Source organism: Mycteria americana, chromosome 3, assembly GCF_035582795.1.
Source record: "Mycteria americana isolate JAX WOST 10 ecotype Jacksonville Zoo and Gardens chromosome 3, USCA_MyAme_1.0, whole genome shotgun sequence".
Classification (NCBI taxonomy): Eukaryota; Metazoa; Chordata; class Aves; order Ciconiiformes; family Ciconiidae; genus Mycteria; species Mycteria americana.
The window spans coordinates 37670952-37698265 of NC_134367.1; the positions used below are offsets into that span (position 1 = coordinate 37670952).

Sequence of the window (27314 nt, forward strand, 5' to 3'; positions counted from 1 at the left end):
TAGAAACAGCACTTTGATGATTCTGTGAAAAAGTTCAGACAGTTAAACTTCCCATGACTGTAGTGTCTGAATTAACAGACTTTTAACAGGGTCGATCAGAAAGCAAAGTATTGTGCAGGACTACCACGTACATACCACTGAGTGACAATACAGACTTTCCTTCTCATTAGGCTACAAGTTTTGTTACAGCCCTCTGCCTTCCATCACCAAAAGCAGGGACTTAGTTTAAATTTTCTTCCAAAGCGAAGTTCATGATGCAGAGAACAGCCTCCTCTTACTTGGCTGTAGCAAGCCTATCACTAGAGCAGCAGTAGCATTTATCTCAATGCAGGTCTTAACTACTATTCTAGTTAGCATATAGGGTTTTTGTACTCAATCTTCAATTTTTAAGTGTAGAGGGGCTTGGCTTCTTTTTTCCTTTAATTAAAAAAAGGCAACTGGAGATTTCTTCCCAAAGAATAAATAGAACGCTAGGTCAGGCAACAGTCATTTATTTATTGACTTAAACAAGCAAAAGGTATCCTCAGACATAATGGCCACCACTTGAGCAATACAGATCAATGCTACTGAAGAACAGGGAACATCTTTTCTCTCACCCCTCCCATCCCAGAAGTAACAATAGAAATACCAGGGCCCCTAGAGAAAAGAGAAGGAGAAAAATTATAAAAGGTGCTTAAGAATGAGCTGCAGAGTTGAAACATGGACACTAATAAAAAATCATTAGCTAATCCACCATATCACCACAATCACCTCAAAAATAACTTTCATTGTTCCATTTCTACCAGGTACCAAATATATAGCGCTGTTTAACAGCGATTTCAATGTATTAACAACTGTCCTCAGCTGAAGCAGAACAGCAATTACTATTTATATTAAATTTGAGGCTGCAGATAGAAAGAAGGGTTTCCACAGAATACAATGCAAGTTAACGAAAAGAGAGTGGAGGAGAAACAAAGCTACTTTTAAGTTACTGTATGTCTCTATCAATCAAGCAATTCATTCTGTATTGATAGCTCATTACAGACACAATATCCTGATAGAGTATGGAAGCTCTACTCACCCTGTGACAGTATATCTGAAGAACGTATCTATGAAGAATGTATCTATAAGTCCCTTAAGTTGTGGGCCACTGAAAATCCCAGCCTGCTACTCCTGTGTGGGTATTTTTTTAATCAGACATCAGCAAAAAAGCAAACAGACTGCATGCAAAACAATTGTTGCTAAATCATTTAGTCTTCCTTGTAACAGTTGAAAATATGACTAAGGCATTCCTCAGATTTAGAGAAAACATTAGGAAGCTGTAGTTTTGCAGGCAAGGAGACCTTTTATTTTAATCCATTAAAAGAACCCAAAATAGTCAGCAGGTGGCCACATCTATCCATGTTTCATTAAAATCACATAAACCCTAAGTACAAAAGCACCACTGATTATTGCTCTAGAAAAACTGCATGAAAAATTCAAATACGCACAGTAAAAACATCACCATATGCACAAGACTTAATTTCTTAAAGCAAGTGTATGGAATGCTGATCCAATTTTACACATACCTTGCAATATTAAGTTGATATTTATATTACTTGGCAACAATGGGAATTTCTAAAAGCACTGTTATGAGAAGGGAAATGTTCATATACAGTTTAATATGTCAACTATCGTAGTCCTAAAAAAATTAGCATTTACAAAATACTTGATAAAAATATCTTTTAAAAGTTGTCCAAGAGGTACATAAAATCAACCCAAAATTTTCATGATATTTCATTCATTCTTGTCACCTACAGATTCAGTTTTCTGAGCCTGTGGAGAAGAAAGAAAGACATTAATTACTGTAGGAAATTGCCATTACAGACCTAAATACCCAAACTACCCTTACTCCTTCGATTTCTTATTTGCAACAGCTCAGTTTCAAACCTATGTCCATATTACATTTACACAAACAAAACAGGTACACTCACACACTTTTCTTAAATTACTGGTCCCAGCTTTTCAAAAGCAATACAAGCCTTACCTGTCAGCTTCCATTGTTCATACTGAAAAGCACCACACTACTATCTGTTTCTATTCACTGCACACATGCTGAATGCTCTACCGTACCCTTAACTTTCACTGTTTCAATCTGCCCTTTTACTGACAGTGTGCTGGGTGGGGCACCTCTGGATGTTGAAACACTAACAGTTGAGCGAGAGATGCGAATCTGCAATAACATTATGGGCAATAAAAAGAAACATTATGAACATGCTATCAATGTCTGAAAGGCCGAATAATTAAAAAACACTGATTCAATCAGCAGGAGGTATGTGTGGAAAGTACCTCTTCAGCTTTATTTTCACCATTTTCAGATGGTGTAGTACCTTCCTTTGCAGCTTCTTGCTTTTCATCCTTCTTCCCTTTAGCACCTTTGTTGGCCTTTGTTCCAGGTTCCTTCTGACAGAAGATTAAAACATGGGCACAGACATTGTATGAGTAGCCAGCACCCTACATCTTTATCAAAAAACCTTCATGTGAACTAAAAAGCTAACCTTGGCAAGCTGCATGTGCTGGACTGAAACAGAAAACCAGCTAAAGACTACCTGGAAAATTTATATCCACAAGAGTTATATAGAGACACTCTCAAAATTTCTAGAAAATCCTGATGTCTGCTTCTTTATTGTTCCTGCCAATTTACAGGGATACAAAAACCCCTCAAATTATTTTGGTAGAGCTGAGCTATATATACAGAGGTATATACAAGATATCTGTATGAACAAATCCAATTATAGTATATTGAAAGCTTATTCAGCCAAGCACAAACAACACTGCTTGTGTAACAGCACTACACTTTTGATTAACATGAAATATTAAATTAGATTTTAAAAATTAAGCATTTTTGTTGGCTGTCCTTTTGTTAGTTTGATAACATCTGTGATGTCCATTCCATGTCAATGAAAGAACCAACCAACACACTAGGGAGGCAAACACTGATAAAATTCTATCTGCAGCAACACAAAGCAGAGAATTTATCAAAAGGAACTATTCTAACAGCTACAGTTTCATTTGGAGATTTGCTCTTAAACAAACAATTCGTATGTTGAAGTCTACTTTTGTTTTAATCCTTACTCTATGTACATATTTATATTTGTGATCTAAGGCTAGTAGAGACACAGGTTAAAGATTTTAAGTGCAATGGGGTAAAATATTCAATGAAATAGCATTCACATTTTTATATTAGTATTTAAAGTAGTTCCGATAAACACTGTGGAGATCATCCATGTGATCATTTGCTCCAGATTCTCCATGCAAAATGGCAACAGTAGCTGTGAACAGGGATATGAAGGTCAGTCTCCCTTCATTAACTACCTTTCCCCAGCAATCCCCATACAGGAGTGGGGTGGGAAGGAGGGAGTACCAGTAATCCTAGTTCCAGGGCAGCCTGAATTACTCCTTTCACCCTTCAGCTTCAATGTTACACACTGAGAAGCTTATTGGTGCTGTGGGTATAGTCCTAACCCTTTACCTACAAAAGAACGAGCTAAGGACTTGACTTAGTAAATCTGTAATTTGCAAGCTTTTAACACTAAAAATTATCTCAAATCTGTACCATCTTTGGTTGTTTACTAGCAGGCTCAGAGTGCACACTTGCTGTTTTCTGTTTAGGAGACCAAGATTAATATACTCCTTAAAATGTGATCCAGTTAGACTTTGGAAAAAAGCAGATTACTGTATTAAAAAGTTGCTTAGCATAACATCATAAAGGATTCGAGTCACCTGAAATGAGCTTCAAATGTCTCTCACGCAGCTTACACTGACTCCGTAACACCAAGCTCATTTCACAACGTGTACATGATGCTATAGAAGCTACCATATTCCCTTCTTTATTAATACTCCTTTTAAGAGGGGAGCAGGATGGACTCAGCAAGACTTTACTGGCAATTTCATTAGATTAATCATGAAGTATTCAAAGTCATAGAATTTTACTTTCACACATGGGCTTGGTATACTGATACTTGCCCAACTGAGATACCAATAAAAGGACTTGAAAAATGTAAGTGTGAGGAGTGCTAGACTCAGTTTCCAGCATGTTTTTTTTCTGATAAAGCAATTGCTCTTATTTAACATTCCCCTTCGGCAGAAATAAATCCACAGTTTCTGAAGTACATGATTTACATGCAGAAATCCTGAAAAGGTATTTCAGACCCTAATAAGGTTTTAATTTGACTGTAACTGGCCTAGAAAGCGCAAACCATTCAATTGAAATATATTTAATTTCACCTTTAATTATAATTGTGCATTCTCAGCAACAGTCAGGCTTCAAGAACAGATAAGAGTTTTTCACTATGAAGTACTGCCCCTCTAGACAAGGAAACAGGATGGCACAGAGTAATCTCAAATCCTACTGTAGAAATTGCTAGGTCTCGGGTAGAGGTTACTCAACCAAACCTGTATATTTCAGGAAAGGTGTAGGAAAGGTAAAGATTCTTCTTAAACTAGGAATTCACTACAAACTAACACGGTTTGCATATCAAACAGGCAAGACATTTTGTTTGGGCCAGTAATGAGGCCAGGAAGGGGTGGAACAGAAAGAAAAGAATGATCTAATTTGTTTTTTTTCTGGGGGTGGGGGTGGGAAGAAGCTGCAGGGAGAGCAGGGGAGCAAATGCCTCACAAAAATGCTGTGAACTGAACTGTTTGCAAGGCAAAGGAGGAGTATACTTGCTTACTATTGGCTACAATGATGGCAACTAAAAAGAAGAGTATTTACCTTCGTGGTTTTCCTTGGTTTGGGTTCAGGTTTTGGTGGAGCAGGTTTCTATAAAACATTTTTAGTTGCACAATGTGTTAGACATATTACCAGACGCCAGCCAGCCACCTCCACCCCACACCTTCCCTTACTTCCTGCTCATTAGTATGCATCTAGAAAGAGACTGAAAAACCTTAATGCACCTCATCGCTGTACACACACACTTTCATTAGCTCACTCATCTAGGAGTCAAAGCAATTTGAGGGTCATTCTAAGAGTAAAACGTGGAGATTAGTAGTAACTTTCAAAAAAAGTCAGATATGTTCTAACAGAGAAGAGGAACTAAAACCAAATACTAGTAGTGGCATCAAATGAAGTCCTTGAAGGACAGCTCTTTCTCCTTCCCAGAGAAGTAGATGCATTTCCACAACTAACATCAGCCTGCAAAACGGTACGAAGTCAATACTGCACGTAACAGACAGTGTTGCACTGAGGTAGGGAAATACATCTTTTGTCAGAACAACCTGAAACCTGAAACCAAGAAAACAGAGATAACTTTAGCTCTAGAGTTCTTAAATATCCCTCAGCAAGAATAAAAATTGAATCAAGCAAAATATAACAAACCTGTTTGGTCTGAGAAACCATATGTGCCTAGAAAAGCATATACCAAGAGGTGTTATACATACTTACAGCTGACAATCTTGCTGATCGTCTTGTGGGCTACAGAAAAAGAAAAAAAGGAGAAAACTTTTATAGGCTTACAGCACACAGTATCCAAAGCAACATGATATCAGTCATTTCATAGTGACAGCATAAAATATGCCCCTACCAAAATACGTCTCTATTGCTGAACATGATTCACATCTTCCTCATCTTGGACGATCAAAATTTTAAAGGGACAAAGCGATGTGAAAATTAGTAATAAAAATTGTTCAGGAATTATAACATCTAAATCTCCATTCGGTTAAATACTCCCCCCACCCCTCTTTTACAAGTACTTCCGAGTCCCTTGCTGCTCTATGAAAGGTTCACAAATACAGCAAGCTTGACACTCGCACAGGACGCTGAACCTTTCTCATAAATATTTGGAATGATGTTTCTATAATCTAGCAGATGCTACTTGTAATAGTGGGTAAAAATACTATCTGATTAACAGCAGAATAAAGTTAACATCCTTCCCTAGAGGATATCAGAGTGCTAAAATTTCAAAACATGAAACTAAGTCCTTCCACTTCCTCAGTTTCCCACACACTCAATCCGAGAGTCCAAGTGCACAAAGACAGCTGCAGGATGAGAGGAGAAAATATTTCTTCTATTTAAACATAATTCTCAAAAGGGAAGAAGAAAGTCAGATATGCTACTTTCCTCCACCTTTCTTCATCACTTCAACACACCTTCCTTATTAAATTTTATTTCACTCTGTCATAAATTTATTACTGAAGATGAGTTAAGTTTTAGAAACAGTTGTAAGCTCATTAGTTTGTCCATAATATTTTTGTATTCATTAAAACAGATGAACCCATGATCCAGTTACACAGCACAGTTATCAGAGTTAAAGTTTGGTCTATGTCATAAAACTGGAATCACACTTGTAGCCAAAATAAAGGGACAACTCAACTGCAACAAATATCCAATGTAACACAGCTTAAAAAGCAAATCAAAAATATCCTCTTAATTACATATTAAGCATTTAAGTTGAGCTGAAAAAACATGGCTCCACACATCTTGCAGCAGGAAAAAGCTGTTGTTAATATCTGAAGAATGCAGTAATTTGTATTTATTGGAGCCATTTAAGTATTCTTAATGGAAAGCAGTAGAGAATAGTTCAGATCTGGTGTCCAGCAAAATAGAAGTCTTGTCAAAAAACACCTAAAGATATTTTCAACTATCAAATATTCATGCATCATTAACAACAAAAAAAGTAAACCTTTCTTTTCCTGGCAATTTAGAATATCAACTGCTTGTTAAGCAGCCTAGCACTATTTTACAACAGGTTAAATAAAGCATTTCACTTGGTCAGGTAATCAAAGAACTCCTAGCTCAAGGCATCTTCTTTTACAAATCTGTTTTCATAACTGATGATTTCTATCCCTTAGCATTTGGGCATTGGAATGTTATGTTAGCATCTACTTTTTAAATGATAATATGTCGTTTTAGAGAAATTATAATTCCTTCCCATATTCCCCAACTGTTCCTGTTCCATGATTGGTTTCATAGAAGGCCTGTATTGCCGTAAGAAAGTCAGCATAAACCCTCTGTCCTTTAAAAATGCCTGATGGGTAAGTCATTTTAGTTCTCATTCAGAGTTTGTATTTATTTTGTGTTATCTGATTATAAGGCGGGAACTGCAGTCGAGTCAGCAAAGGTCACATTTTAATGTGCTTTTGGAACCCTTGTCCCCCTCCAAACAGCTGTACTAAGCCAGGGACTAGCAGCTCGCCCAATAGTCTGTTTGACACTGGCCCACTAGCAAACACCTACGGAAAGCGTCTATGAAATAGAGCAGACACAGAACAACACTTTGCACTTTCCTACTGTGCCAGCTTCTGGCAATCTACAGTTGCGAACTTTCCAACCTGGATATTATATCCACATCGTGTTTAAAAGCCCCCAAGGGTCATTTTCTCCATAAATTTGTCTAATAACCTACTGAACCCATTTACACCAGTTTCCATAACATCCTGTGAGTTCCATAACAGGATTATGCACTGTGTGGAGAAGAAAAAGCAAAACCTTCCCCCTCTGTTGTCTTTCCTTTAAGCTTCTTGCCTCTTACTTTCACTAGATTCCTCTTGTTTTCGAGTTACATGAGTAATAATTCCCTAACTGCCTTTCTCTGTGTTACCGATGATTTTATCACACCTCTGTTATATAAAAAGTCAAGAATCCTAGAAATTCTGGGTTGTGTTGGTTTGGTTTTTTTGGTTTGTTTTTTTTTTTTTTTTTTCTTCTTCTGAGGCTGCTTTGCATCCTCTGTTTGTCCCACAATACTTGGTATCCTTTTCATTCTATCATGGCCTTTTTGAGGAAGAGTCAAGAGAACTTCATTTACTAGTCCCACATCTGGGAGCACAACAAATTAATATTGCGATACACTGATGTTTCACACTCTGTCCTCTAGTATTTTTTCCTATATTCTAGTTACCTTTTGTTTAGAAGAACTGACATTTTCTAGTAACTATTCACTGGGACTTCACAATCTCTCCCCTGATTAACAGCTGATTTGGTGACCATCATTGTGTCTTCCCCTCCCCCATGTATTAATTTGACTTTTTCCATATTGAATTTCTACTGACATTTTATCACCTAGTTATCAGTGACGTAACAGCCTTCTCAGTCTCTCTCACTCCTGACTACCCTGATCATTTTTTGTAAACTTCAGCAAACTTTGTCATTTCTCCAGTACCTCTTCTCCTAGATCATTAAATGAATATATTTAGCAGCACAAGCCCAAACACAAATCCTTCCAATACCCCACTGATAATTCTCCCCCATATGACAATTAACTACTTCTTCCCTACTCTCTTCTCATATCTTTATCTATTACCAACTCTTAGGAAGATCTTCCCTTTAATCCATGCTAGCTTAGCTTCTTTAAGAACCTCCTTGGGAAGCCTTATCAAAAAGTGTTCTTTACATGCAAGTAAACTATATCAATCGGCATGTTATCATCCTTATACCTCTTGACTTCTACAAAGAACTCAAGTGCCTGAAGCATGACTTCTCTCTGCAAAATTCATGTCGATTCTCCCGTTATACGTTTGTCCACATATACTTTTTTTTTTTAAACTTCTTTTGCAAGTTAGACTCACAGGGTTTATTTTCCAGAATCCCTTATCTAAAGTCCTGGGAGCATTTCATCACCTTCAGTTACTCTGGTACTGAGGCCAATGCAAGCAGTAAATTACATACTGCATGTAACAGTTTGGCAATCGCTGGTGAATACTGTCTAGTTCTCACTCACACTCAATTAAAGAATGTCCTCCAACCCTACACCCATGAGAAAAGGCTCCACTGTGAGAACCTCTGTAAGAATTCTTCATAGTAGAAGTTTCATTACTGTCTTTCAGCTTCACATTTGCCATGCTGGAGGGTTTGCTCCTTTCCTCATCATTTTCCATCAATACAAAAAAAACCTTTCAAAAATAATAAATTTCCTTTATTTTGCTAGTAAGCCATTCTGAGGGGTTTTTTTGGGAGGGGAGTGGGGCTTTTGAAAAATAATATGCACTTCTGCAAGCCTCTAGCATGGCATACCACAATGCCTCTCTGCCACCTGAAACCATTAAACTTTTTAGCAGCACCTGTTAACAGGCTCTCATTTTTAATAAAATTCACTTTCTCAATATCAAATCTTACCATAGCAGAGTTTATTTGCACTTACACTCCTGCAAGAATGATGAACCTGAATATATTATGGTCACAATTACAGAATAGTTCTCCGACAACTGTCTTTTTAACTAGCTCCTAGATACTACTGAGGACCAAATAAAGAGCTAATTATCCTTTTACTGGTCCTTTGATTTGTTCCTCCAGGAAGCAAGCATTTATAGTTTTAACTTTGTCTTCGTAATGCCATCCCAAGCCTTTTACCAAATCTCTGAAGGGTAACTGAAATCTCCATCAACACTATTTCTGTCCTCAGAGCCTCTCTGATCTCCCTTAACATCCCATTGCCACTTTTGTTATTGTGGTCAGATGATACCTGGCACAATTTCTACACTATATACTCCCCATTTACACATGGCTTGGCAATCCATAAAGGATTCTGCTGTAGTTATTGATACAATTAATCTAGAGAAATATTAAAGACACATAACAGAAAGCCATTCTACCTCTAATGCAACTTAGCTCTCAACCCTGTATAATTTGTGCTGTGGTGTCACAGTGTCCCAACAAGTTTCTGAGTTGCCCATTATATCAATGTCCTCATTTTAAGCCAGATGGTCCAAGTTGCCCAGATTTAGATTTGCAGCTTTTGCATTTTGGCTTGACTGCCTGTTTTCATTGGCATGAATTAAACAGGGCTTTATTTCTTAAGACTGCTCTTTACCTTTTCACATGCAAACTTCTGTTTGCATCTTGTGGGCTTCTGTGCTAGCCCCTGCTCTCCACCTGATAGGGAGCTCTGCCTTCGCCCTAGGTGGTCTCAAGAGCTTGCCAGTCTCCCCTCAGATGTTTAAAATAGTTCAGAAGATCTCCTCAGTGCCATCCACATAGGTCTGTTTTGGTTCAGACTGAAGCCACCCTTCCTACATAAGTTCTACCTATTCCAAGAGCTCCCACAGTTTCTAATCTAATCCTACAACTATTTTCCTCATTCACACACTAAGAGTTACAGGTGTATCTACTAAGAGTATCTTTGTTTGTTTGTTTGTTGTTTTTTTTTCCTGGAGCATCAACAGCCACTATTATCTCACCTTGACTGAAGACTACTCTAAAAGCTCTCATATTTCAGAGTCAGCAGGCTCTCTCCAGAGAGCCTGTGTATTTCTGTAAGCTTTTTGGTCTTTCTTCTTTATTCCAGCAATCAGGTCTCAAATTTTTAGGGGAAGGAACTTCCTGGTTTTTGAAGAAATAATATTTAATAATATGGACAGAGAAAAACATTCATTCAGAGCAAACGAGATTATATTTTTTACTATGATTTAGTCAGCCTTTTCATACTTTATGAAAAAGAAACTAATTTGTCTTCTAGAAAATTCCATAGGAAGATACTGAGGTATCAAAATCTATTCCTCTCAGACCTCCTTTTTACTCTACCTGTTTTTTTCAGGAGCTTATTGTAAACTTTACTATTGTTTGAAATATTTTGACATTTCTGCTGTACCATCTTTTTCTGACAGACTGAGCAACAACCAACTTCTCAATTCAGAAAGTGTAAAAATTCATTAGACTATTTTTCCTATTCAAATATGCTCAAAGATTCACAAGAAGAGCAATTAATTGTTAATTCATTTGAATATTCACCCATTCTTTTCAAGGTCCTGATTTAACTTTGTCTGCCACAAAAGATGACAATCTAAGAAAATGAATCCTCATAATGCTCTACCTGTTTTTTTAAATTCACATTAAGGGCTGTGACAAACAAACTAGCAAACTTTTCTGTAGAGGTCAAGGTATCACCAGCTGTCTCCTTGCCTTCTCTGGCAGAAGTTACTGTGCCTTTAAAACAAATTCAGACAAAGAAAAGACACAAATGCGTCAGCTGCTCCAGTTTAGAGCCTGGTATCTTAATTCAAGACACCCTTCCATCAGTCACTTAAGCTAAGAATAGTTTTGAAGTAGACTGGCTGAGGTGTGTGCATTAACCCTCTTCTGCCAGCCCGCTAGAGACAGAGCAACAGTTCCAGGCAGTAACATCCTACACTGTTGCCACAAGATCCACCAGAGTTTGTCTATCAAAGCCCTAAGTGTTTCTGAAATGTATTTTGTGTACTAATAAGTTGTATGAATCCTCAGTGCACCAAAACCAAATTATGCCAGATAAGCTACAAGTGTGGTTTACTGTCATTATTCCCACTGACAACACCTCACTAGAAGTGCCAGAGCAATGCATAGTCTTGATATGCAAGACTGCAGATCTCCAGTTAAATAATTACTTGCCAAAATAAATTTAAAAAAAAAAGAAAAGAAAAGAAAAGAAAAATACTTGCCTCTTGTTTAGTTACTTTTGCTGCATCCTTGCCTTCAGCACCCTCTGGAGACTGAAAGAAAATATTAAGTCAGTGTTTTTATATTGGTAGATGAAAAGCTGGACATGAGCCGACAACGTGCACTTGCAGCCCAGAAGGCCAACCATATCCTGGGCTGCATCAAAAGCAGCATGGCCAGCAGGTTGAGGGAGGTGATTCTGCCCCTCTACTCCTCTAAGAGGATAGGCTGAGAGAGTTGGGGTTGTTCAGCCTGGAGAAGAGAAGTCTCTGGGGAGACCTTATTGCAGCCTGTCAGTACTTAAAGGGGGCTTATAAGAAAGATGGGGACAAACTTTTTAGCAGGGCCTGTTGCAATAGGACAAAGGGTAATGGTTTTAAACTAGAAGAGGGTAGATTTAGACTAGATATAAGAAATAAATTTTTTACAATGAGGGTGGTGAAACACTGGAACAGGTTACCCAGAGAGGTGGTAGATGCCTCACCCCTGGAAACATTCAAGGTCAGGTTGGTCAGGGCTCTGAGCAACCTGATCTAGTTGAAGACGTCCCTGCTCTTGCAGGGGGTTGGACTAGATGACCTTTAAAGGTCCCTTCCAACCCAAACTATTCTATGATTCTATTCTATTACAGACTTAAAAGCATCCAGGCAACAGCAAAACAAAGATTACAGTGAAGATTCTTCTTTGTATACTTTGCAGCAACTTAAAGAAGCCTGGCAAATTTACATTAGTACTTACAAGCAGCATTGTACCAAAGCCATTCTAGATTTTCCAAGCAAGAACACAAGGACTGATCATCACCAGGTAAATACATATCATATCACACAGCATCCCTCAGTGGTCCCTCTAGCCAATTAACTAAAGCATCCGCAGGTTCCAGTGGGAGCTCCATCTAATCAGCAGTTGGTAGCACAACAGTATGTACTGGAAATCTGAGGTTTGCTTTACTAGGGCTTTTGAAATCCCTGAGAAATTTAACACATTTCTTCCCAAACATGAACTTAACTAGTAATGAGATGTGATAAGATGAACCAAAAAAGCACAGCATTGCTGAAATGAGTGATTTCTTTACCTCATTTACTCCTTTTGTGCCTCAGGCTCACTCAGCTGGAAGCTTTAGCAGTATCTTTCCCTCATCTCATCTCCTCCATCAGAACAGTAAAAATCAGTAAAACACCAAGACATTGACAGGAAAACTAGGGACAAACATGTTTCTTCACAAGAACAAAGTATCAACCTGACCATTCTAACGCTGGTCTTCCAGAGGTACTAGAGAAACATTAGTTAAACTGCAGGAGAGTAAGGGGGAGGCGGAAAAATCAAGCTTCTGTCTTTTGTTTACAACTCAAGACGTTTTACTTCACATTTTGCAAATGACTGGGTTTCCACCTAGGAGCAAGCAATTAATGGAAAAACAGTGAGCAGCAGCAGTTAGAGGAGAACTATAAGAATGGCATGTGTTTCAAAAAGACATTTAACATGCAGCAGAGAAGGCAATTTTGTTGCTGTTTTGTTTTTCAGTCAGTAAAGGAGCAGGCTAGTTATCTTTTCCTTTGCCTTTTCATTTCAATCCTAACCCAAACCTTCCCCCAGATTTTGACACGGAATGTCTTGGAGTTAGACAGTTACGGCTTGGAGCAAAGAAAAAGACCGGCTAGTTTGCAGCAGTTGACCACTGCCTTCTCCCGGCATTGGGCTCTAACACACTTACAGAAAGACACCCCCCACCAGAGAATAAAATGTGGCTTTGTTACTGTGCGCTCTCCTGACAGAAAGGAAGCATGCCACAAAAGCAGCTGGTTTAAAAAAAGCCGAGGACTGATCCTCTAAGTAGCTAGAAAACAGCAGGAAGTTAAGCAGCACTGCGCAGCATAGAGCAACTCAGAATAGCAACAGTCAGACATCCAAAATGGAGCCTGACTGCTCCCTACGCTACTGCAGCCTCACCAGCCGCCTGCAGGATTGTTTCAGGTTTGCATTCCTAAAAGCTTTTCAGTTTGGTTACTAAAGAGTTGCTACAGCTTGATGGTGTGATGCTGGGAGCATCAAAAGCCGTAAGGAAAACAAAACCAAGTAGTTCTATGATCACTGTCAGTAACAACGTCTTGTTTCCTACAACTTCCCTCTTCAGCTCATGATAGGGTACAAGCCCCGGGTATAGCTTTTCTGTAGCCCATGAATTCGTAACATCTGTTTCTCCTATATGAATTTTCTCAAGTCTAACAAACTTGCACCGCACCCTTTCCCTGGGAGGGAACTCGAATAGCATCCTTCCTGTCCTGGGCACCTATTGGAAGTTCTCTCAGAACTTCCAATGGAAGTTCTCTCAGATTTTATAACCTTTTCCTCATAGTGGCCAAGAGGCTCAAGATTTACAGGGGTAGGGACAGAAAGATGGCATGATTCATTTCCTTCAGAAGCCAGGCTAAAAAACTCACCATAAACTAAATGAAGCTGACTGACACTCCACAATCGGGCTGTTTCACCCTGCTTCGCTTTTAGGAACCACAGAGCTTTGAAATAGGGCTAAATCATCACAAGATGGCACTGCCATATGCCAACAGCCTTGCAGCAATTGCCCAGGAGCAAACTCTTACCCTGCAATACTGCACAGTTAACATACAGTAATTTACCCCATTCTCTTTAGCACTAATGAAAGACAAGTCTCCTACATCTCTGATAGACAGGGAAGCCTGATTTTAGATGCCAATATTATTGCTTGACAACAGATTTTTAAAACCGCTCATGGAGCTAACCACGGGGGGGGGGGGGAGGGGGGATATTAAAATACTCTTAATGCAACCACAACCACCGTATATTACTATGATATATCACACAACATAACTTCAATTAAGTTAGATAATTAGCCCAGCTTCCCTCTCAAGTTCGAAAATCCAACAGCAATTCTGAAGGCCACATAACTTTCTCCATGGAGGGACATGCACAGTAATAATCTCAGAGGTGTGAATAAGCAGCAAGGGGTTCTGACACGTTCTCATTTCCATTTCAGACCTGCTCCCTCCTCTCTGCAGTCACTACAAGTCCAGGCGTTTGGAGGCTGTGCTCATCCTCCCCAGGCCTTGGCTCCCCAGTATGCTGGCAGAGCTGTGTGGGAGGCCATGTCATGAATAAGGTAATTGATCCAGCTGAAAAACAGCATGCTGCTTAAACAAGTGTATAAATATTATAAATACATATACAAATTATAAATATATAGTCTTCCCTGCTCCAGCAGAATCATTTTACTGCACAGCTGCACAAACAATTGAGCCAGTACAACAGACAAGAATGAAGTGGCACGGGGCAGTTGCAAGCAGCCTGGGACTCTTTAAGCTGATAGACACACCAAAAAAATATGTATGTCAGATACGGCTACAGTATTTTGCTAAAAGAGGAACAGAAACTTATTTTTCCCTCTGTGAGTCCCGCTTAGACATTCCAGTGAGTCCCAGCTGATGTGGATCTTCAGGCTAGTTTTTGCAGTACTTTCTCTTCTCCCTAGGGACCAGAGAGATTTGTACACGAATGGATTTCGGCCAAGCATAGTTCCCAAACAACTTGGCATGCCACACACAGTGACTGTCTTTGCACTAGTATCTGGAAGTCACAGGACTTTTATGTAGATACCACCAAAATCTTAAAGTCCTTGCCCCTAACTCTTCCACAGGACCCCTTCCTCCATCCTTTGTCCTAGTGACAAACTACTGAAGGAACTCTGGTTTCAAAGCAACCAAATGTACTAAGTAACCTGTCCCGTTGGCACGTTTTTCCACATAACGTAATGCTATGGCTCACCGTATTTCATTTGACACCCCAGTCACATTAAAATGCACCCTGGATACTGTGCCCTACATCGTAAACTAGTCAGCAGCGGGACTGTCCACACGGCAAGTTTTGTGCAGCAAAATCAAAGACCAATGCGAGCACTGAATCACTTGACAAGGGCAGTACTCCAACCTCAGTAATTCTTCAGCTGTACTCTGTCATATGTCTGCGTTATACTCAAAGTAGTTCCTATAGGCCTGCTATGCCTGATACTGTATGGATGCCTACGAGAGACAAGACACATAAAATAAAAAAGCAAATAAGGACACGGATAATAGCAATTTTTTTTTTTCCAATCACAGAGGTACACAGAAGGAAAGAAGCTGACTGGCTAACTCTAAATATGCTTTTGACATTCAAACTAATAGCAAGTTTTAGGTTCAGATGACCACACATTGTGTCATACCTCAATTAGCACTACATATTGGCACTAAAATTGTAAATTAAGCTGTAGCTAAGCTTTGTAAGATCTGTCAGAGCTGCATAACTTTTATACCACAAGATTAACCTGGAAGGCTGCATGGAAGATCCCCTGTGTCTATCAGCAATCTGCCTTTTTTTTTTTTTTAATTTGCTTTCCCCCCCCACCTCTTTTTAAGGACAACCTAGAAAATTATTTTGAAAGGATTGGACAAAACAAAGGAATATTAATAGATTATAGAGAACATAAAAAAATCAAAGGAATATTAAAATTTAGCTTGTTTGTATACACAGTTTTTGTGTTTCACCAGCTGTGAAGTATACCTAAGAACCAGTGTTTCCACACACCAGGACAATACTGCGGTATCCGCAATGCCAACACCATTACAGAACTGTTAAGTTGAAAACAGAAAACTAGATAACTGTTTTAAAGAAACATTTAATAGAACATACAGGCAATTTTCCTTTTTCTTTTTATTGTTCTTAAGCTGGGGTACCTGGTAGAGATGCACCACAAAAGAAACAAAAAGCTTCAATTTTTCTAATCAAAACCCTGCAATATAAGCAGGATGTAATGAGAGTACAGTAAGTAACACAAAGTAGTGAAGTTATTGATGTCTCTTTGATATATCCAAAGGTACATGTTTGAACTTGCAGTGACCAGCTTCTGGATAAATATTTTGTTTGTACTTAAATGAATAGATTGTACTATTATAAAGGAGTACATTAAAAAGCATAAAGAATGAGAATACAAGTATGTGAGAAGTAACAGTCAGTACAGAAGGTTGCTTAAAAAGTGAAATAGATAGTTCATTCTCTGAAGGATCTTATTACTAGCCGAAACTCAACACCTTGGCTCTGATGGGACAGAAATGAGTCCTTTCATACCCACATTAAAAAAAAAAAAAAAAAAAAAAAAAAAACCACCCCACCAAACCAAAAAAAAAAACCCACAAGAAACAACACACCACGAAAAAGCAGATGCCAATTTCATTCAAACTACCACATTAAGAAGTCAGAAAGGTGGAAAGCCTTAACCATCCTAGCACTTGAGTATTCTCTATAGTGTTTCCTCCCTTCTTTGCAAGCTGTTTTGTTCAGCCACATCTCAATACACTGCCTGCAATGAGATTTGCCTGTAGACACTTTCCTGGCTCGTTGTTCTAGCTGCAATTTCCATGATGTAATGCTTTGGTCATTCCTCCAACAACTTTTTTCACCAACCAAAACATGATAAAAACTTGCAACAAAACCACAGTGCAAGAAAAGACGACATATCGAGTCCTAAGCCTTTTTCAGGGTTTACTGCACTATTTTCCCAAAATTTTTCCTCCTCTCGTTTCTGTGTAAGTACAGTTCTGCATTAGACTAAATCTAATTCAATGAATTGTTTCCCCATACATGCTACATCACCTAATTATTTGTCTTCAGAGCAGCTCTGAATTTTGTGCCAGTTCATAATGTAATTAAAATGCTGTTTATTTCTTGTTTTAGATTAATGAAGACTACGTGTCGACTAATTTAACACCAACCAACTCCTGCAACACCCTTCTAACCACTGTTTCCTCATTTAGCTCCTACAGCATCTTATCATTAACCTTTGTTTATAGCTAGTTCTTTGATGTTTTCAGCGGACAGAACAGTGCTTACTGCCAAGCCAATGTGAATGAACTTTGCAAGTAAAATTAATTCTCCCTAATAAGTGCTTTAAGAAATCAGGTTCTTCCTACTACACCCCTTCATTTCTTTTTTCTAACAAGAGCCTGGTCCGGAGGGGGAAGGGGGCGGGCAAATGCATGCCATTAATTTAAAAAACAAGTAATTCTGCCAGAACCATGAGTGAAGTACAGAATAAATCTGGTTAGTGGCTGGATTTTTTCAATACTTATCCAAACTGTTATCTGATTTGCTCTCTTCCAAAAAATCTGAAGGTTTGTTTTTTTTTTAATGTACTGTATATATGTACATATATTATTCACTATAAAAAAAACCCTACCACAACAAAAAACCCTGCTTAAATATTTATTAAGTACATAATATTTTAATCTTTTCTGTTAAGAAGTATTACAATGAAATATTATACAATATGTCATTTTTAGAATTTAAATCCCTCCATCTTACATCTATTAAGAGCAGAATATTTAATTTTCTAATTTTTTGGGGAAGAATGTCAAGATCATAAAGTTCTGAAAAGACAAATGGTACTTAAAAGTTTAAATATGAAGACCACCATTAATATCCGCCAGTATTAATAAGCAATTAGAGAAAAAAAAAAATCAGGGATCAAAGTCTCCATTCTTGCTTAGAGATTCAAGCCAAACAGTGACTGATTAACATGCATTGCATTTTTAAAGAATATATTAGAAAATAACAATACAAACAGCCCAGTTATAAACAAAATCAGTAGGTTCAGAAAATGCATTTTATTAAATTCCTTAATTCTTAACAGGTAACTTCTGTGAGCATTACGCTCTTCCAGAATAGACAGAAGAGACAGAAACCAAGTTAGGCCTGGGGTATTTCTAGATATCTAAAACTAGTAAGAATAAATGCTTTTCCAAAAGAGGAAATTCCTTCATTGTAGATTGAGGTTTTGCTATTTCCACTGCAAAGAGGTCAAAGATTGACCAATATAATTTAAAACATATTTAAATTTGATAGGACATTTTACAAGTCTCCCAACTGGTTTGGCTTTTATTTTTCCTTCCAAGTTTGTCTTCCCTGTAGTCAGTTTTTTGAATATGACATCTTCTACCTATAGCAGAGTGAAGAAGGAAGAGCAGTTTCTAGAGGCTCAGATTTAAAAAAACAGCATTGTAATTTAAAATTAGCCAGACAGTTCCTTTTTCAGACAGTGAAGTAATCAGCTGCATTTTGAAAAATACAGATCAGCCATGGGAGCAGTGAGCACAGTGCATTTGAAATTGTTCAGTTTCCCTTGAACACCAAACGTGAGAATTCAGCTAGGTAGTAAGTAAATTCTTGTCTCAGTATTTGCTTAACCATTTTACTGCCACCATAAAATAAAAAGGCAGATTCAAAGAATATGATGGATGAAATCCAATCCCTAACAATATTATTTCTGACCTTTCAAAACTGATGCCAGTTCTGCAAGCGAGATGAAGCTGATCGACTCATGCAAGTCTACATACAGAGCCAAAGTTTTTGAATCCTTGAAGATTAGGTTCCAAAATCTGTATCTAAATAGAACTGATTAGATCTACAAAGCAAAACTAGCACAAAATACTTCTGAAAAAAATGAAAAAAATTATTTTATCTACTTAAAAGATAGAGATTAAATTTAGACAACTACTTTCAATAACAACCGATTCCTGAAAATAGCCACCTCTGACAAAGAAAAGTACTCTGAGTGACTGAAAAAAGGTGTAGAATTCCTCCCCTCCCAGAGGACATAACTGTGATAAAACCACAATAGTCTAGGAAAGAACCTTTTTTGTTGTTGTTTCAACTAACTGGTGCCACAGAACACCAAACCTCTGAGATGATGATAGGTCCATGAGCAAGAGGTAGGTCCAGACACAACTGGTATAACGCCTTAGATACACCGACCTGTTATATCCCGGTAATAATTCCGGCTGGGGTTAACAGGAGTATTGCTCTACTACAACAGCCAGAATGGAGAGCTTCACAGACAACCTAAATGCAGTTTCAAGAGAAGAAAAAAGTAAAATGTCTCCAAGAGCGTGCAGGTGGGATAAGGAAGAAAGTATACAGCAGAGATAAAGGATGTTTTCCTACTACAAATAGAGCACTGACCCCTCTCTTCAACTCGGCTTGAGAGGAACAAAACACCGCAGAAGTAAAAACGTCATTAGACACTTGATTTCCAACTATGGAAACACTGTCTGCTACTACTAACTTGGGCAGCATTAGGACAACAGAGAAAGCTAAGTGGGAAGACCAAACATATGCAACAGTCCCAATAAAGCCAATGTTGATAGGAACATATGCAATTTTTTTGTGTAGACAGATCCCAACATTCTTAGGGAACAATGCATTTTATATTTCCAGCTTTCACTGTTACCAAGTACACCCACTCTTTACTATGGGAAAACAGGAGCTGTATCTCCAAGTTACAGGAATAATTAATTGAAAATTGGTAATTTCCAAAGATACCAAGGGGGAAAAAAAACCTAAACCAAAACAAGCTTCGTGCTCCCCACCCCCCAATTGTGCAAGGACACAACTTTACCACTGAGTTGTTCTGATTATTCTAATGAATTAAAGAATACTCCTCTATGCACTCTAAGTTAGGGACAACAAAGAAAAGCTGGCTAAGGCTGCCGTCTGATTAAGGCCTGGCTGCTGCTAAGAAGAGTTCTGCCCTTCCCCAACTAATAATTCCTGCCAATAACCCAGCTCAACTCTTTGTGCCAAGGTATGGGAAACTCGATCAGCAGACAGGTCTCGCCAAAAACTCTCTCAAACACATCTGATATACCACAGGTTAAACCACAGTAAGGACAGGAATAAGTATCTGGAATTGCTTCTTCTGGCCTGTCCACACCAACTTGAAATATCTGTTGAACTACAGTCCAAACTGTAAAGTCCCACGCTGCCAATTTTGCCAACAATAAAATTGGTATAAGAGCATCTCACTTCCGCATGCAGCCCATTGCTCATTCCCAGCCCTACTCCCTTCTAACAGGTTATCACACACTCATTGTGCCACTGTGCAGCATCTCTAAATTGGATCAGTAAAATGATCCACGATAAAAAAAAAAATTCAAAAGCACATTCAAACCTGTTAAGTAAACAAGCATTAAGAGGATCATGGCCTGAAATGTAAGTCTAGCACCTGAAAACACCTTTTTGGCTACTGGACCATGGGATGAATCACTGTGCTATAGCTTAGTGCAGTTAAAGAACAGAAAACAGATGGTGGCCATTATGATTCTACAAAGTGCTAATTTCCAAGAGAAGTCTCTGGATCTGGTTTACTTACACTCTACACAAAAGACAATATTTACAGTCATGTGAAGAAAAATTCAACTACATATGATTTCTCTGAAACAACAAGGATACACCTTGGAACATACTACGCCTATACACAGCTACTGCTTGGGTATAAAACAGCAGAGAAAGTGAAGTTTTTCAAGTAAGACAGAAGAAAAGCAGCCTTAAACTAAATAGCATATACCTGCTACATTCCATTTACACACAAGACTTTTTTATTTTTTGAACTTAACAATACTGATAGTCTAGAATACAAAATAATATTACCCCCCCCCCATTGGTGTGTTGAACTACTGTGTATAAAAAGATTACCTGCACCTGCTTAATTTTGAACTCAGAGGCGATGACTTACAAAGTAGGTTGTACTGCTGGCTGCACCTCAACAGATAATCAAGCTTTAATGCACCCAAGGAGCATTAAGAACGATTTTTAATTGACAATTCAGTGAAAACCTAAGAATTTTTAGGTTACCCACTCATTAAGTCCAATTGTATTTCAGTGTGGTCTAAGAAGAAAATTTATATACACTGTTATCAATTGCTGATAAATGGATCAGATTTTTACAGACTTGTATAAAACTATCAGAAACATTTTAGATCTATAAATCCTTGGTCAATGAGCTTTTAATCTCCGTAAGTCTAAAAACCAGTCATAGCTAAAGTTATATAATTAGCTCTTCCTAAGCTATTTTAAAGTGTATCTTTAACATAAAATGTGGGCAAATATTTGTTGCATGTATTTAATAGCCCTGTAAACATAATTTATTGCAACATGGCACCGCTGCATTACTCAAGCATGTTTTTTCTTCAGTGCCACTCAACAATGCTACACTGGATTACATCTAAGTGTACGATACGCAGATAAAAATTTGTCATCTTTTCTGCTTAATTTTTCTATGAAAGATGAGATCCTTTGAGTCAGTCTGGTCAACAGATAGGTGGAGTAGGCCAACTAAGCAGTTTTCAATTGCTTTAAATACATTCAGGTTTAAAATTCTCAGTAGTTACAAATTTAGTACAAACGGTACAATTTCTAAAATTGGTGACAAAACATCCTTTTGCCTTGTATTAGAAGACTCCTAAAGTCTTTTAAGATGCTCTGGCACCTCTATTCCATTTGGCTTGGTTGAATGCTAAGTGCATCTCTGCATCACAATCGGTTTACCTGTCCCTGCAAAGGATTCCGAAGGTAGAAGCCCACCTGAGGACTCTACTAGCATGTTAGGTAGGAGTTTGTCAAAGTCAGGGGTACCTCAGTGACACAGATGCAAAGAAGGTTGTCTTCTGCTGTTGCCTAGCCTGTTTTCCAGTAGTTACTGAATGGTCTAGGATTGATCTAACGGAAAAGTGGGAAGAGAAACTACCTTTTCAGAGATCTGACTTCTGCTCTTAGTCCTCACATAGCACAAGGAGAAAGGAGGAAGCAGTCAGCATGAAATGCAGGGGGAGTTCGAGCTAAAGTCTGGAGAGAGAAGTGGGACAGAATGGGAGTGGGCAGAGGGCAGCAGCCAAGACATTTGGATCTGGTACTGATCCCCTTTTCCCTTCTAATCTATAATCACCTATAGAGCACAAAATAAAATACAGAACCTCCCCCATTTCTGCGTCCCACTGCTAACAGAGCGTGTCCTGTTAGTTGTGTTCTAGGATAAACTGAAGAGTGCCTCTGCTACAGACCAAGAGCTTCCAACCCCAGTGACGAAACAAGTTGTTGGCAAGGTGCGAGTCCCCACAACATCACTGCAGCTTCTTTCCTGCCAAGTAGCTTCAAAATGAAGATAACCTTAGCAGAAAAAAACACTATGTTACATTGATGCTTGTATGTTGAATTGACATGGACTGATACACAGCTGAAGTATCAAAACATGGAAAGTGACATGAAGTGGAGCTCAACAGCAGTTGAGTGTGCTTCATATTGCTGCATTATGAACACAAACTCACCTGCTACTCTTTGCACAAGTTCTACACCTCATTCCACAGACAAACAGTGACAGCAGGATCATTCAGAGCCACAGCAAACAGCTGTCATCTGCAGGACCCTCAGCTTCACTAGTTAATTGGTGTTTGACAACATATAAGTTGATCCGACAAAATTTTAGAAAACTGGTTACTACTGCGAGTTCCTCAGTTTCACACCACGAAGCAAGACAACAAATTTGGAGGAGTAACAACAAATGCACCACTCAGAGTGCAGGAGGTGCTTATTAGGGGGAATAAAAAAATCAGGACAGACATCTTAACCTGAGAATCCAAGATGAAGGGACCATTCCAACAACTTGACCGTTTACTTCTGTGCCCCATTTCCCTATCAGTGGATGAGGAACAACATTTCTCTCTGAATATTCACGACACTTCAGAAATGCAAACTCAAACGTGCAGAAGGATTTCACAAAGAGCAGTGAGTTTAGGTCCAGACAAAAAAGCTTAAGTAGAATTTAACAGCTCTAGGTTAGTACATGTAAGAACGTGCATTTAACCGCAAGGATTAGAAAATAGATTGATTAGATACCTGGTTGGCAAAACAACTAGTAAGGTAGGAGTCCCACAAAAAACCCCTATCACATGATCATGTAACTAAACGCACTACAATAGGACAACCCTGGAATATGGCACCTTCTAACTTCCACTAAAGAAGCAGCATTCCAAGCAAAACATTCAGAAGGTTTGTTTTTCTGTAGTAAATATAACCAACTAGTCTCTCTGACTTTAAAGAAAGTGAGTTTGCATAACGGAACAGGAACCTGCCACAGATGTTCTCTATTACATTTTCACAGCATTGACTATACTGAAGAAACCAACACTCCTGACTACAAGAAGGCAGCAAATAGTCTACTGAAGTGGCTAATTAGACCATGATATTTTTATTTGCTCTGAAACAACAGCAATATTCAAAGATGTTATATTAAAAAAAAAAAAAAAAAAAAAAAGACTTAAGAAACAGTAGTCCTCACATCTGATTCTGCAAGTGTTTTCAAAACAACATGTGAGGTGCAGGTCACATTGCATAGAGTCAGATTGAAGAACAAATTGCATCATTTTAGAGTGCAGCCCCAACTATCTGACAGAGGATCCCCACCCATTCAATACTGGACAAGTCACCCCTTGACCTATTAATATCCCTCAGAGATGGTGCACGTTCTACATAAAGGTGCAAGTAGCGTTCATCTTAACGATGATCACATTAAAGCTGACATATGTACGCTTATGCACATGGGTGTATGTGACCATACCATGATTCTCCTTGTCATCAGGTACAGAATGGTTCTTCATCCTTTTATGGCTAACATTGAGTTTTACTGGGGCTGTTCAAGGTCAAGGAGTTTTCCAATATGACCCAAGAGCTAATTCCAGCAAGACAAACAACAAAACAGAACATCTCAATCCATTTCAAGGCGTTCGTTGCTATCAATACCACAACAAGCATTCTGGTTTATCCCACACTGGCATGCCATTCTTCTTGTGAAAGGCCATGTTCACACCACAACATGTTATTACAACAGACAAAGGGTGCAGAAATCTGACAGAAGGAGTCCAGAGTTCAACCTCTTTTTGTTTTAGCGCAGTATTTAACACCATCTCAACACACAGTAAGTTTTTGCTTTTCCCCCGTGACACTCAACCAATGACTAATGATACCACAATACCTTAGGCCACAGCCCCTTAATGAACGGGAGACAGCCTACATGTTTTTGTTCATAATATTCATAATAAATATAAGGCCAGGGACTCAGCAACTAACTTCAGTTTACATAGAGATGAAAAAAATCAGAGATGAAAAGAAAAGCAAACAAAAAGGACCAGCCAGTGTAGATAACCAAGGCATACACAAAAACAGGTACAGGTGGATTCATGCCCTTTCTGCAGTATTATTTATTTACTTATGCCCATAACTGTGAAAATTTCTCATTTTGACTTTTGATGTTTATTTCCTTATAAAACTTTCAGTGTTAGCAGCCTTTTTATAAATTGGAAATTTTAACAGAAGAATTGACTACTAGCTGCACGTGATGGTTTTGTCTCCATGTAGAAGCTGACTGGTATAATTACTCAGCTACTGCTGTATCACTAACTTCTCACTCTATAGATGTTATTCTGGAATAAAACTGACTATTGTAGAACACTTACGGCAATTCCACTTTTCTCAAAAAGCAAAGCTATTAATCATACACTTTTCCTGGAACCAGTGCTTCCCAAAACCCATACTTCATATATAATCTTAACATTTAAATGTTTACCCATACAATACTAAGTAAATCAAAATATACTGCGCCATTAAAATTCATCTCCATTGCTCTGATCCCATATGCAATGTTTTTACTACCTTTTTTATAATCTTCTAGAAAGAAGACACGTTCTCATGGACTTACTACTCAAAGACAGTTTCTCTTAATAAACATTTCACAACAGACCACAAAAACCTACATGAGTGACTTTGACTCTATCCCCTCTTACGAAGGACAGCCTGAAACACTATCCATAACATAAGAACACAGAAGGGCAAAGGAAACAGGGTAGGAAGTTTGCAAGGTTTCCAAAGTTGTGGAGAGTCCTATGGGCACAGGCTAATTTTAAACTTTTTCCTGATGACAAGCAACGGCACTAAAAGAGCAGAAGCATGTGAGGCCTACGCGAGGGTGCAATGACAGAAGAGCAAGAGGAAAAACTGGCCGACATTCAGTAACTTCAAGCCCAGTTATCCCAATAAATGCAGTCAACCCCACGGTTGTATCCATTTTCAGAGCTGGAATCAGGTTCTTAACTATGAATTAAATAGTTCAGTAGTGTACTTGACAATTTGACATTTTGCTACCTCCCATAAGGAATAAGGAAAGGACAAGAACCGAACACCGAGCAACCTGGAAGTCATCATTTACCTGTAACTTCATTAGAACAGATTTGAGCCCCAGCCCAGATACGGTGTATTAGGAGGCCACAGGTGACATTTGGGAAATCCCCAAAACCACAAAATTGCTTTGCCTTGGTTGACCTAGTTAAAATTAAGGGACTGCAGCTATTATTTTTTGTCATGGTGTGTATTAGTGTCAAGTCTCTCACTACACCCAGTCAGCACCGGCAGAAGGCAAGCAGTAAGTTCTCGACGAGGATCTTCTCCAGCAGGCCCTCCCTCGGTCGCCCACCCCCGGGGGCCGGGCGGGCGCCTCCTCCGCCCCGCACCTTGCAGGGGAGGGGGCCGGCTGCCGCCGTCCGCACTCAGCCTGCCTTCTGCCAGCACCGCAAGCGCTCCCCGCGGCCAGGACGCCGCGCAGCGAAGGCTCCGGGTTCAAGCAGGCAGGAGAGGGAAAGAAAAAACCCCACAACACCGAGCCCGGCGGCTGAAGGGCCGCCTAAGTTTCCCTCCCTTGGGGAACGCGGTCTCACAAGCGGCCCCCGCCAGCGGCTCCCTCCCGAGAGCAAAAAACGGACCGAGGCGGGGGCCGGCCGTGCCCCCCGCCCCCGCCATGGCTCCCCCGGCCCGGCGGGGGCCGCGCGCTCCCTCAGGAGGCGAGGCGCCTCCCCTCCCCGCCCCGGCGGCCGCCCCCCGCCCCCGGGGGCCCTGCCCGGATGGGCGCCGGAGTTGGTACATACGGGTCTGCCGCGGGAGGCGAGGAGAAGGGTGTAGTTTGTTTTAAACATGGCTTGCCTCTCCCCTCCTCCTTTTACCTCGGAGCCATCACCCGGGCACGGCGGGAGGTGGCGGCGGGATCCCATCCGGCCGCCCCGGGTGGGGGCTGACCCCTCCCCGCCGCTCCCCCCGCGGCGGCGGCGCCGGAGTTTGCAAGCAGGAAACTCCTCCCGCCGGGGGCCAGGGGCGAAGCCGCAGCTGCTGCAGCGCTTCTCCCCGGCGGCGGAGGGGGGGGTGGGGGGGGGCCGGAGTTGTGATAGCGACTTCACCCCCCGGGGACGGGGGCGACGCCGCCCCGCGCGGCACCGGGAAAGTAAACAGGGGGCGGCGGCGCGGGGAGGGGTGGAGGGGGCTTGCAACAGGCAGCAAAATACCCGGGCTCGGGAGCAATCCGCGGGCTCCGGAACGGAACGGCGGCGGGAGAGCAGCAGGCGCCCGCCACCCCTATCGCGCGTTTCACCCACCGGCCCCCGCTCGGCCCCCCACCCCTGCCCGGGGAAGGCGCGGAGGCAGGACCCGCCGCACGCCCGGGGCGCCTTACCTTTCTCTTCGGCATAATGTCCCTGCTCCGGGCCGCGAAAGTAAAGCGACGAAAGAAGCTCCGGCAGAAGCGCGGATCCGCCCGGCGGTGGCGGCGGCGGCGACACCGGCGTCGCTGGTACCGGCGTCGCTGGTGCCCGCAGCTCTGCCCGCGCCCGGTGCCCGCCGCGCCGCCCCCGGCGCCCCCGGCAGCCCCCACCGCCAGCGCCCGCCTCGCCGACGGGGCGGGCAGAGCGGGGCAGCCCCGGCTCCTGATTGGCTCCCCAATTGCGTCGCGCCCCCCTCGCCGGCGGGAGCGGGCTAATCAGGGGCAGCCCGCGCGGGTCAGAGGCCGGGCGCGCGGGGACCGTTGGGGCCGGCAGCAGCCCCGGGCCCGGTGGGGAGCGCGGCAGGGCCGGCCGCCCAGCGCCTCGGGGGGAGCCCGCCTGCGGCCTGGAGGCGGCCCGCCCGGTGCCGCGGTTCGTCCTTAGCGGCCGGGAAGGCGAAGCGGGGGTCTGGGCGCATGGGGCAAGTTGCGAGCAGCGAACGGCATCCGCTCAAAACCCCTGCAGTGCTCGTTGTA

General features: G+C 40.7%; 1 protein-coding gene and 1 long non-coding RNA gene across 7 annotated transcripts in view; one reads left to right on the forward strand and one right to left on the reverse strand.

Annotated features, from left to right (window-relative positions):
• Window positions 1–1687: 1687 nt before the first annotated feature.
• Window positions 1688–27296, reverse strand: HMGN3 (high mobility group nucleosomal binding domain 3). Of its 4 annotated transcripts, XM_075498243.1 has the most exons (7): window positions 26176–26350; window positions 11371–11421; window positions 5405–5434; window positions 4736–4783; window positions 2308–2421; window positions 2092–2191; window positions 1688–1794 (listed from the first exon to the last, which is right to left on the reverse strand). In XM_075498243.1, the coding sequence occupies exons 1-7, from the start codon at window positions 26296–26298 to the stop codon at window positions 1781–1783; spliced, it is 480 nt and encodes a 159-aa protein (XP_075354358.1). In that variant the 5' UTR covers window positions 26299–26350; the 3' UTR covers window positions 1688–1780. The 4 variants fall into 4 exon arrangements, with proteins under 4 accessions (XP_075354358.1, XP_075354359.1, XP_075354357.1 ...); XM_075498244.1 differs by lacking the exon at window positions 1688–1794 and having other exon boundaries at window positions 1804–2191; window positions 26251–26388; XM_075498242.1 differs by lacking the exon at window positions 1688–1794 and having other exon boundaries at window positions 1804–2191; window positions 26176–26354.
• LOC142408145 (uncharacterized) overlaps window positions 26281–27314 on the forward strand; it is a 37227-nt gene continuing 36193 nt past the window's right edge. For all 3 annotated transcript variants that reach the window (XR_012775169.1, XR_012775170.1, XR_012775168.1), the window contains exon 1: window positions 26281–26525. This is a non-coding gene — a long non-coding RNA (uncharacterized LOC142408145). The remainder of the gene's footprint in view (window positions 26526–27314) is intronic.

Excerpts from the sequence above, each read along its gene's own strand:
- HMGN3 (XM_075498242.1), bottom strand. The coding sequence starts at position 26,298 with ATGGGATCCCGCCGCCACCTCCCGCCGTGCCCGGGTGATGGCTCCGAG. Across the intron at positions 5,435-11,370 it reads CAAAAGTAACTAAACAAGAG|CCCACAAGACGATCAGCAAG; the intron begins GCAAGTATTTTT and ends CTTTTTCTGTAG. Across the intron at positions 4,784-5,404 it reads GATCAGCAAGATTGTCAGCT|AAACCTGCTCCACCAAAACC; the intron begins GTAAGTATGTAT and ends AATGTTTTATAG.